The following is a 12,690-nucleotide window of genomic DNA, read 5'->3' on the forward strand; positions in this document are numbered from 1 at the left end:
AAAAAAAAAAAAAAAAAAAAAAACAATTATGCTTATTAATTTACAACGAAACACTTTGACTTTGATTTTCTTTGTAATTTAAAAATAAACAAAAAACACAACTCTATGATTAACTCCGATGATCAGTTGATCACTTCACAATTATGATTTGAAAACCATGGAAACTCTCAAAACGAACATGTTTTGTTTTAGAATAAAATAAAATCAAAACAATCATTGAACTCTTACACAAGGTCTAAGAATTATATTCTTCTTCTCGTTTCATCCTATAATTTATATCAAAATATATCTTAATTAGTGCCTTAACAAAAAACATATGATCATTGAACAATCCACAAAAAAATGTTTTTTTTTCTTTATATGATACGACTTAATGTTATGTGACAATAAAGTCACAAATTTAATTGTCATTAAAGGTTATTGACTAAAATTTCAACGTTAAAAAAAAAAGTAGCAGTAATCATCTTTTTTTGATACTGTATTACATAATCTGTCCCAAACAAATAAATAAGTACTATTAAAGAAAACAGAAAACACTTGTCGTCTGAAAGTTTCTTTCTTTTATCTTAACCTTGAAGCAAGATTCCGGAGAAAAGTATACTCCTTTAATTTTCCATGGTTTCACACGACAAACCAGCTCTCATCTCCTTCATTCCCATTACATATTTTTTGTCTTTAAACCCTCAAAAAGACAAAAATAAAACAAAAACGGCAAAACTTTTTATAATTTCCAGACACATAATAAAAACACAAACTTTATGCAGAAACTACTAATCAAGAAACATAAAAAAATTTCGAAACCTCTCTCTGTTTCTGTCTCTCTCAATAATTATGAAACTAATAATACATCAAGTCTTCATCTTTTGGTTCTTCTTACCATTCTCTGCACTCTCCGGTGATCATGGTGATTATAAAAATCTCATCTTTAAAGGTTGTGCAAACCAGAGGTATCCAGACCCAACTGGTGTTTTCTCTCAGAATCTCAAAAACTTGTTCGCTTCTTTGGTTTCTCAGTCAGGACAGAGCTCTTTCGCGTCCACAACCTCTGGAACTGATAACGCCACCGCCGTGATCGGTGTTTTTCAGTGCCGCGGCGATCTCCACGCTCCTCAGTGCTCTGATTGCGTATCTAAAATCCCTAAACTCGTATCTAAACTCTGCGGAGGCGGCGGAGACGACGGTAATGTGGTGGTGGCGGCTCGTGTTCAGCTCGCCGGGTGTTATATCCGGTACGAAATCTCGGGATTCCGGCAAACTTTCGGTACGGAGATGTTGTTTCGTCTCTGCGGGAAAAAACAGAGCAGTGATCCTGGGTTCTCCGGGAAGAGAGATACAGCTTTTGGTATGGCGGAGAACGGTGTGATAACCGGATCAAGCGGCAGCGGTGGTGGTGGTGGAGGAGGAGGAGGGTTTTACGCGGGGCAGTATGAGTCGGTGTACTAACTATTAATATTGATTTAAGATTGTTTGCATCACAAAAAGTTGCATGGAAATCAAGAAAATATTAATATGCATAAAATTCATTTATGCATATTTCTGGACAATTTTGCATTGTTTTATCAATTAGTCAACCAAGCATTTTTCAAAATCAATGTTTTTTAATTATATATATAGTTCTAAATTATTACATTAAAATAAAGGTTTACGATTTCGGATTCATAGTTTAGTTTTTTTTGTTAAGATGCAAGGGTTGGGTTTTTTCATTTGTTTTTGTTGTCTTTGTCACTTATCTAATTTCTCTTTCAAATCGTGTGTCATTTTATTTAATTAACCATTGAAGGATGAAAGAGATTGCTCAACTTACTGACTAGTACATTTTGTTCCATTTCTAATGATAAAAATGAGATTAAAAAAAAAGAAAGCATACCCACAATGGAAAAATAAAAGTAAAATGAAACATCAAAGTAGCAAAATTGATGAAAAAGAGAAATACTCAACACGAAGTTAAAGCAGCTTTTGTGAAGCAATACAAGTGTACGTGTGACTACTCAATTTCTTAACAAATCTTGTTTTAGTCGTTTTCGTTGAGAAAGAGTAAAGCTTTATTGGTGGTGTATTTCACTTTGGAAGCTTTGGAGTTAGTGAGATTCACTGTATCCGACTATACATTTCACTACATCTATAAAATCATATCTTTGCCATGTAAAGTGATTGCCATTCAACAAAATATGCACAATTATGGTAAAAACCATTCTGTACTGCAAAACCTGACTGATTTCAATATATGCTTAGGAGTTGGGCCTCTTTCAAAGAAAAATAAGTTTGAGAGCTGATAATCTGTTCTACCACCACTTTTTCGAATATAGATATTTTTGAACATGATTTCCCAAACCAAGAGAGGAGACAAGACATACATCATCTTACAAAGATCTCTGAACTAAGAGTCAGTATAACATAACTCTTTCACCTTAAATCTGAAGTAAGAAAGAATCTGACGCAAAACTTTCACCTTAAACCCCTTAATGAACAAATATACTTGGCAATTAGGAACTATCCCAGACTTATATAAAACTCAAACTCCAAACTTCAAGTACCCTTAACAAAGAAGAAGACCATCACCAAGGATTTTGGATAGTCTATTTAAAGATTCAGCAATTCTACGAAAGTGAAATTCAACTATACTAACAAGAATCAGAACTCTAGAGCATTGAATTATGCTTTTCAAAGCTAAGAGAAGTTAAAAGCTTCAACTTCATTGCCTAAAGATGCTATATTCAACTAACTCCTACCAAAATAGCTCAAGTACCATGAACAAAGATGTTACACCATTTAACAACTTCTTCCAAAATATCTTCATTGCCTATAGATGTTACACCATTTAAACAAAGTAAAAAAACATAAACCATATCAACTAGTTTCAGAACTCTAAGCGAGGATTCCATAAGCTAAAAAAAAAGCTTCAACTTCACTGCCTAAAGATGCTAAATTTAACTTATCAACAAGTTTCAGAACTCTAGAGCATTGAATACGCTATAACAAGCTAAGAGAGCCAAAAAAAGCTTCAACTTCATTGCATAAAGATGCTAAATTTAACTAACTTATAAACAACAAATTTGAGAACACTAGAGTACTGAATACGCTATAAGAAGCTAAGAGAAGTAGTAAAAAGCTTCAACTTCAGTGCCTCAAGATCCTATTTTTATTGCAATAGAAACGTAAAACAAGACAAAGAGTACTAAAATACATCACAATCAAATCAAATCTGAAGATGATAACAACAAAACAACACAAAAAAAAAAAAAAAAGCACCAAACTTGATGAATCCACCGACGTGTGAAAATACACTCTTATACGAAAATTCGAATTCCAAAAGAAACACCAAACAACAGAAAACAAAACAGATTACCCTAAATTCGTAATTAAGGATTTCTTACAATCCCCTTTGCATTTGCACTGGAGATGGTGGAGCTCCGAGGAGACTAGCCTGCTGAAGCTCAAGTTCGTTGAGCTGTGCTTCGCGATCCATCTCAATGATCAGTGGAACGGCAAGGATGAGAAAAGTTGTACCAGCGATCCACGCGGCTTTTCCGGTGCTCCAGAGCAGTTTCTTCGATACTCCGACGGCATCTCCAACTGTGCGTCTTCCTTGAGACACGATCTCGGAGTTTGAAATCTTAGCTAAGATGTTTGGTTCTCCTCCGCCAGAGGATTTACCGGCTCCGATTCTCTTCGCCGCCATCGATTTGATATAAAGAAGAGAGTGTTTGTGGTTGCTGAATCGCTAAATCAGGTAGTTCACAAAGAGAGTTTGTGGGGCTGGTAGCGTAGCGAGGGTTTCTTTCCTTCTCTGAAGAGATGAGTTTTTTGGTTACCATGATTGGGCCATTAAGCCTAATGAATTAGTTGACCCATAAAACTTTGGATAGCTCATAAGTAGGTCTGGGCATAAAACCCAAAATCCAAAAATCGTTCTGAAAAATCCGGTTTTGAAACCAAACCGAATGATCATACATTCCAAACCTCTCTTATTCATCCCCTCTAAATTCACCAATCAAAATAAAACAAAACGCCATATCATATTATATTTATAAAATAAAATAAAAAGACAAAATAAATTAAAAAAACAAATATTGTTTAGATTTTGATTAAGGAAAATATATCGGTTTAAGTTTACAATTGAAAATTAGGGTTTAAATTTTACAACTAAAAAAATTAGATGTTGGTTTGGATTTATAAAAAAGTGGTTAGAGTTTAAATTTTATAATTAAATGAAACTATATGTCGGTTTAGGTTTACAAAATAGTGGTTAGGGTTTAGGGTTTAGATTTTACAATTAAAGCAAATTATATATTAGTTTGAGTCTATAAAAGAGTAGTTAGCGTTTAGATTTTATAATTAAACAAAATTGTATTTCAATTTGGGTTTATAAAAAAGTGGTTAGGATTTAAATTATATAATTAAAAAGTGACTTGAGTTTATAAAAAAGTGACTTCAGTTTAAAAGTTATAATTAAAAACTACAATATAATGTTTATAATTAATAATTTAAAATTAATTGATATACAAAATTTGTTTCCTTATTTAAATTTTTTTTTTCTTAATTAAGAGGAGTTAATAAGAGAGGTTCACCTCTATGAATGAACTTGATACACCCAAATTCGAGAATCACTCAGCCGGATTAGAAAGGATAGAAACTCGCCAAGATGCAAAGTGCAAGAGGAAAATCTAATGGATTGAGGGGTCGCACAGCAGTTGCGGAAGGCTGCTGATATTCCCAACTCTAATCGCTGCTAAATATGACACACTAGTACAGCAAGAGGAGACTGTTGCTTGGATATTATACACCAAGAAACAAGGAAGTGTTTTAGACAAAGAACAAAGAGATAGACTCATAAAATGAAAAGGAAAATTGATTGATGATTCTCAAATGAGATTACATGTGTTTATACAGGGATAAAAAACTTGGTAACAAAGCCAAGCATTAATTGTTCTTGAAACTAAAAGAAAATATATATAGAAAATTGAATGAATATTCAACTTTTAAAGTTTTCCTTGTATTATGTTCAAAATGGACTGGATTTGATAGACAACATCCCCAATAGAATTTCTCATGCTCTCTTTGGCCATAAGCTCTTTAATTAACCTATTAAGTGCATCCTTGAACGTCTTTCCCTTTGACTCCTTGGTCCAATCTGCTAATGAGAACAACATGGGATGTACCATTTATTTACTTTGGACTTAGTAGAAACAATTCCTGATTGCCAAACATAATTCTGGAAGCATCTAAACCAATTGAACCTAGAGCTCTTCAGGTGAAGAACTAGATTGACCTCCTTTGGTAAATTAAGTGTATCTTTGTATTTCGTAGGCTAAATCTTATGTTTCTGAGCTTGTTGGAAACATAAGAGATCCATTAATATCCTCCAAGTAGTTTCATGTCGAAATTGTGTCTGAGTTGATCTGTGTAATACGATCTTTGGCTCAGACGTGAATTGGGACTGGGATAGATCCACTAACTTGAAATAATCATATCTTTCACATATGAACTGCTATTAATGTGATTCCAAATTTTCGTGGTTGTGGAGTGGATCAAGATTCCAGAACAGTTTAGTTCATATCTTGAGTCCGTCTGACTTGGTTGGAATCCTCCGTTGAATGCTCGTAGGTCCAAATCGCGTAGCCATGAGTTCACCTGATTTGTAAAATGAATAACCCCTTCATTTGAACTCTGACTGGACTGATTACACTTCAACATATGCTCTAGATGAAGTAAGAATGTATTCCAAATAGTCGTTTGGCTGGAAGAATTGATTTTCGACTTTGTTCGTGTTGTACAAGACTCAAGAATCTTTTTGAATGGTCTCATGATCATATCAAAACTCAAGAATTGTCCTAATGAAAATTATCCTATTCGGGTTATCCAAACTGAACCAAAAACCAAACAATATAGTATATAAAAAACAAGAATAGAATTACACATTAGTTATATTTTAATATCCAAAAATACCATATAATAAATAATTCAAAATAATCTAGATCTCCAAAAAAAAATTTAGTCATATTTTTTGAAAATTATACAAATGTTTGCAGAATTTAACCAAAATTTCTTAGAATTAAATAAAATTTTTAATAATTTTTTTTTTGAAAACCATCAAACCCGACACCTATCCAAACTAAAACTGAACTGAATAATCATACATTTGAGCAGATAATGAACTCTCTTACCCAAATTATCTTAATCCAAATTTCTAATATTAGCTTGTAACAATGATATGCTATTGAAATAGGATTATTTTTTTTTTCTTTCTGAATTGTGTTGTAAGATTTTCTTCAAACTAATGCTCTAATAAGCTGACAAGTGGCATTATTCTCATATTTAAGTATACTATTTTCATAATTACTAAATTTAATTATATTTTCATACCAAAAAAATTGTCATCATTTTTCAATGTCATTTTAGTAGTTATATAATTAAATAATAAAATATTAATATTCAAAAGATCAATTAATTTTACTCTAAATAATATCAAAATATAAAAATATTAAAAGATTCTAATATTTATTTGTTGACAAAAAATAGAATATTTATTTCACAACTTTTTACGGAAAATATCAATTCATTTTATTTAAAATAATTTAACGATATAAGAATATGATTTCAACATGTGTCATTCATCTCATATTTAAGTATACTATTTTCATAATTACTAAATTTAATTATATTTTCATAGCAAAAAAAATTTCATCATTTTTCAATGTCATTTTAGTAGTTATATAATTAGATAATAAAATATTAATATTCAAAAGATCAACTAATTTAACTCTAAATAATATCAAAATATAAAAATATTAAAAGATTATAATATTTATTTGTTGAAAAAAATAGAATATTTATTTCACAATTTTTTACGGCAAAATATCAATTCATTTTGTTTAAAATAATTTAACGGTATAAGAATATGATATTTCTTAATTTTTGCACCAAAAGATCAACTCATTTAGTTTAACTGAATTCAATATATAAAATAAGTTAAATTCAAGATATTTTAAAACTTTTATGTTGAGGAAGAAGTTAAGAACATACTTGGCCGGTTTTTCATATGACATGAGGAGTGTTAAAGTTAAGGTTGAGAAAGAAGTTAAGAACATACTTGGCCATAATAAACAAAATTTACTATATCTTACAGCTGTTGTTGTAGCGAGTAAGGAGATCATCTTCTAAATCCATTCTAAACTAATTAATCTAAGAGTTTTCAGAGATTGCATAAATGGTAATTTTTCACTTTTGATATTTACTATTTGTCCCTTAGCTTTATTGTTAAAGGATGATATCATGTACATATCTGAGCAATTATGTTGGGTCCATGGTTTCATATTGCAAACCTGGGTCAAAAAATTTCAAACGTGGAGATGCACATGTTTGCTTGAAACCTTGTTGTAGAGTGTAAAAACTTTGTGGTAGAAAATTCTACTAATGTGTTTGTGTTTAAACGTTACTAGGTAACAACCCGCACTATGTGCGGTATAAAATAATTATTATATATTTTTACTGTAATTTTTATTTATAAAATCTATTTTATTTATCAGTAATTGGAATCTAAAATTCGATTGTGTGTATATATATATTAAATATATAATTTTTTTTATAATAATTAAAATTTAACCCTTGAGAATTATTATAATATCAGTCTTATATTATCATATCATATGAGCAAAAAGTTCTTAAAAATCATTTTAAAGATTTTATGAAAATGTAATTAAAAAATATAATTAAGTTAGAAAGAGAATATAAGAATTTAAGTTTGGGTGTTAATTATATTTTTGGAAAAATACAATAGTATGTAAATGTGAATATTATATTACAGTAAAACCTCTATAAATTAATACTCTATAAATTAATAAACACTATAAATTAATAAATTTTGCTAGTCCCAAGTCGGGACAGTGTAAAAAATAATAAAATTTGATAAGATAATAAGATAATATTTTATTTTTGAAATTTCCATGTAAAATATGGTCCCAAGAATATCATAAATTAATAATTATGTAAATATATATATATATATATATGCTAATATAGTAAAGTATGTTTCTCTTAAACCTCATATCTATAAAACAATTGTTATGTTGTATCTTCAAACTATAATGATATAAAATATTCTATAACATTTCATAAAACAGCTAAACTTTTTAAAGTTTTCAATTTCTAAATATGCATCATTTACATTTTGATAGTTTGATATACTATTAAAATACGATAATTGATATTCTTATTCATAAATTATTCATAAATTTGAATATTTATGTCATGTGTATAAGTGAATTTATCTATAATATTTTTAATTCATTGTCAATAATATTTTTTAATTATTTCAAATTCAATTCCAATACCATAAAATTTAAAACATCCAAAATTCTAACTTTATTTTACAAAACTTGTCTCAATTCATAATTTTTTAAAAATTAAACAATTAAAAATATACCTATAAATTAATAATTATTAATTTATCTATAAATTAATATCACTATAAATTAATAAAATGTCTTGGTCCCATCATTATTAATTTATAGAGGTTTTACTGTATTAGAAACTGATGACAAATAAAGGAAACTAGGTAACAACCTGCACTATGTGCGGTAGAAATTGATTATTAAATGTTTTTACTGTAATTTTTCTTTACAAAATCTAGTATATTTATCGATAATTGGAATATATAAGTCGATTGTGTAGTATATATATATATTAAATATATAAAATTTTGTATAATAATTAAAGTTTAACTAGTGAGAATTATTATAATATCAATCTTATATTATCATATCATATGAACAAAGAATTCTTAAAATTCATTTTAAAGATCTTATGAAATTGTAATTAACGGATATAATTAAGTTAAAAAGAGAATGTTGAATTTAATTTTGGGTGTTAATTATATTTTTGAAAAACTACAATATTATGTAAATGTAAATATTATTAAAAAAATAATGACAAATAAAGGAAATAGTGTATGAAGCTCTATTAGTGCGACACATCAGCATTTTGTGTGAGAATGCTTTTCTTTTCATATATAAGGGATAGTGTCTGGAGTTCTATGAGTACGACACATCAACATTTTGTGTGAGAATACTTCTATTTCAATATATAAGGAATAGGTGCTTTATAGAATTGACGATAGACCTAAGGCCGAAATCATTGATACTCTATTTCAGAAATGAAGTCGTTGGCAACACCTCAAATAAATAGTCAATGTATCAATTCTTTATGGTTAGAATTGGAGATTTACAGTTCATTTTTATCAAAGGAAATTAGAAATCCATTACAGATTATTCTGATTATGTCTAATACTAAACTTTAATTATTTTAAAAAATCATAACATAGAGTATTGATCTGTATACTACACATATGCAATGAGTTTGGATCATTCCATCACTCAGTAACGAATTATTAGACATCATTATAATATTTGGCATGGAGACCATTAACTATCCACAATGCTCGTTTTTGCATCTTAATACTTTCATATAGTATCACAATAATTTTTTAATGTTTTTTTTTCTCATTTACATATATACTCATTCAGACATAATGAATTTATCACTCAAAATACTCAATAACAAGAGAATCTGCAACTAAGACCATCACTAATCCATCTCCATATGCATTTCTAAAATAGGAATCTCTATTTTCTGTTCTCTATATTTAAACAGATCTATTTTTAATTTACACTAAAATTTGAGATCTTAATTTTGAATTCCAAAATGGAGTAGAGTGGAGAAAAATTTATTGCCAAAATAAAGTTACTTTATTTTAATTAAAAAAATGGAAAATAAGCTAGAGATGTTCTAACCATGCACATTGTGAATTTATGATCATCACAAAACGACATAAGGTAACACACATTGTTATATCTCTCAAAAATACATGACTACATTATGCAAACAATGCGTCTATATTGTCACACCATCTCATGACAAATATACCTCATTATAGGTATAACACACAATTCTTAAGTAACTAGATTAAGACCCGTGCTAGAGCACGGATTAAAATTCATTTTATTTATATTATAATTTTTTTATAAAATATAATTTATGTGATTGTTTTTAAAAGTTTTTTTAGATAAAATATTATGTAATAAAATCATATGCTAAATATGATGACTTGAAAAAGATACTTGTTTTGTGAATTTGGTTTTTAAAAAGCGAGTTATTATATTATGAGTAATTTAATATATTGTTATATTTTTTATTTTAATATACTTGGTTTTTTTGAAATTCTTTCATATTATAGTGACATATTATTGACATTGCTATAACAAACCAATTTAGAGTGTTTATAGTTTCTAACTTTAATATCAAGTTTCAATATTTTAAAAACATTTTAAAATAAATGATTTAAAGTTTATTATATTATATAAAATTATAAAATTATAAAATTCAACAAAAAGTATGAAATTGATTTTAAATATTCAAATTTTGACCCGTTACTCAGTAAAATTTTTAATTCAATAGATATTATTTTTAAAGAATAATATTAATAAAAATTGAATATTTTGTATATTGAATCATTTATATTTGTTTTTAAAAATTCAATTTATGGTATATCCGGAAATAAAACTATTTTTTTAAATTATAATAAATAATATGATAATTTATTTTTTCCACAAAATAGGNAAAGCGAGTTATTATATTATGAGTAATTTAATATATTGTTATATTTTTTATTTTAATATACTTGGTTTTTTTGAAATTCTTTCATATTATAGTGACATATTATTGACATTGCTATAACAAACCAATTTAGAGTGTTTATAGTTTCTAACTTTAATATCAAGTTTCAATATTTTAAAAACATTTTAAAATAAATGATTTAAAGTTTATTATATTATATAAAATTATAAAATTATAAAATTCAACAAAAAGTATGAAATTGATTTTAAATATTCAAATTTTGACCCGTTACTCAGTAAAATTTTTAATTCAATAGATATTATTTTTAAAGAATAATATTAATAAAAATTGAATATTTTGTATATTGAATCATTTATATTTGTTTTTAAAAATTCAATTTATGGTATATCCGGAAATAAAACTATTTTTTTAAATTATAATAAATAATATGATAATTTATTTTTTCCACAAAATAGGCTCATATATAAAAATGAGAGATGAAGTATAATAATAATTAACAAATTAATATGTTAACTTAGATATCAAATGATTTTATTTGATGAATAATTTAATAAAAGAAATTAATATGGTAAGTTAGATGATATCAAATGATTCTTTAAAATATTCTCTTTAATATTTTAGAAACAATAAATCCAGACTATACAAATAAAATAAAACTTAATCTATAACATATTTGTAACCAACTTATTAAATTATATAATCTACAAAACAATGTTGTGTACTTCCGTTTTATTTTTTTAGGGGATAACCGTAAAAGAATGTTTGGTTATTTTTGTAATCTAAAAACATTTGGGGGTTAAAATCATAAAAGAAAAATAAATTAAAGACACAGTGCAATTAATCAAATTCATGGTTGATTTAGTTCGAATTCAAAACTTATGGGGCAAATCAATAAAAGAAAAGAAAGAAAAAAATTACATTGAAGGGAAAAAAAAAAGGAGAAAAAAGGGAATAAAGAGCGCCTCCTCTTAAATCCCTTACCCTATCTATAGTTCTCTCTCTCTCTCTCTCACACAAAACCCTTTTTAATCTCTCGCAGATCTAAAAAACACTCTCTACCATTTCCTTTTGCCTCTGTTAACCCCTCTATAAATCTCAATTCCTTTCATCTTCTCCCATAGATCTGCTCTACTCTCGATTTGATAACGTAGAGACACACACACACACACAGAACAGAGACTTCGTATTCTCAATCCAGTTTCTTGTTTGCCGATTCGATCTTCTCTCTCATCTTGGGTTTGTTTCTTTGAGCTGTTACTAGTGTTATAATAATGGCGACTCCTTATCCTGGAGCGACGCAGGCCAGTTTTTTTTTTTTTTTTTTTTTTTTTAATTTGTTTCGTAAATTTTGATTTATGGGATTCGTAACGCCTGATTGAATCGGTGGTTTTGATTGATGTATGTGTGTGTGTTGTGTTGTGCAGGTGGGTTCGTACTTTGTTGGGCAGTATTATAAAGTGTTGCAGCAGCAGCCAGATCTTATTCATCAGTTTTACTCTGAGTCTAGTAGAGCTGTTCGTATCGATGGTGATGCCACCGAGACTGCTAATTCTTTGCTGGTAAACATCATCTGTTACATTCACAAGATTCAATCTTTATACTCGAATTCGTTCTTTTTTACTCGAGTTCTGTGAGGTTCTAGAGGTTTAAGTGGAACTTAAGTTGATGAAGATTTGTACTCTCAATGTGAATTAGTGAAAAGTTCATTGATTTTTGCAATTTCTTTATGTTGTGATTGATTGTAGCATATTCACAACATGGTCATGTCACTTAATTTCACTGCGATTGAAGTGAAGACGATCAATTCAGTCGAGTCATGGGAAGGTGGCGTTCTCGTGGTGGTTTCGGGCTCTGTGAAAACCAAGGAGTTCAGTAACAGAAGGAGTTTTGTGCAGACCTTTTTCCTAGCTCCTCAGGAAAAGGGTTATTTTGTTCTCAATGATGTCTTTCAGTTTGTTGATGAGGAAGCTGTTTACTATCATCAGCCTTCTTATATAACTGAATCCAAGCATGAGGCTCATATCAATCCTCCTTCCCCTCATCAGGAACCCCAAGGTT

At 28.4% G+C, this 12,690-nt stretch overlaps 3 protein-coding genes across 3 annotated transcripts in view; 2 read left to right on the plus strand and 1 right to left on the minus strand.

Moving 5' to 3' along the window:
* On the plus strand, positions 750-1,475 carry LOC104725037 (cysteine-rich repeat secretory protein 56). Its single transcript, XM_010443632.2, has one exon. The coding sequence runs from the start codon at positions 832-834 to the stop codon at positions 1,441-1,443; it is 612 nt and encodes a 203-aa protein (XP_010441934.1). The 5' UTR covers positions 750-831; the 3' UTR covers positions 1,444-1,475.
* Positions 3,117-3,808, minus strand: LOC104725036 (mitochondrial import receptor subunit TOM9-2). The gene has a single exon (XM_010443630.2). The coding sequence runs from the start codon at positions 3,677-3,679 to the stop codon at positions 3,371-3,373; it is 309 nt and encodes a 102-aa protein (XP_010441932.1). The 5' UTR covers positions 3,680-3,808; the 3' UTR covers positions 3,117-3,370.
* Positions 11,605-12,690, plus strand: part of LOC104725035 (ras GTPase-activating protein-binding protein 1) — a 3,532-nt gene continuing 2,446 nt past the window's right edge. The window contains exons 1-3 of the mRNA XM_010443628.2: positions 11,605-11,933; positions 12,057-12,191; positions 12,378-12,687. Of these exons, the coding sequence (XP_010441930.1) occupies positions 11,904-11,933; positions 12,057-12,191; positions 12,378-12,687 (475 nt within the window). The 5' untranslated portion in view covers positions 11,605-11,903. The remainder of the gene's footprint in view (positions 11,934-12,056; positions 12,192-12,377; positions 12,688-12,690) is intronic.

The sequence above is a fragment of the Camelina sativa genome, chromosome 11 (genome assembly GCF_000633955.1).
Source record: "Camelina sativa cultivar DH55 chromosome 11, Cs, whole genome shotgun sequence".
Lineage (NCBI taxonomy): Eukaryota > Viridiplantae > Streptophyta > Magnoliopsida > Brassicales > Brassicaceae > Camelina > Camelina sativa.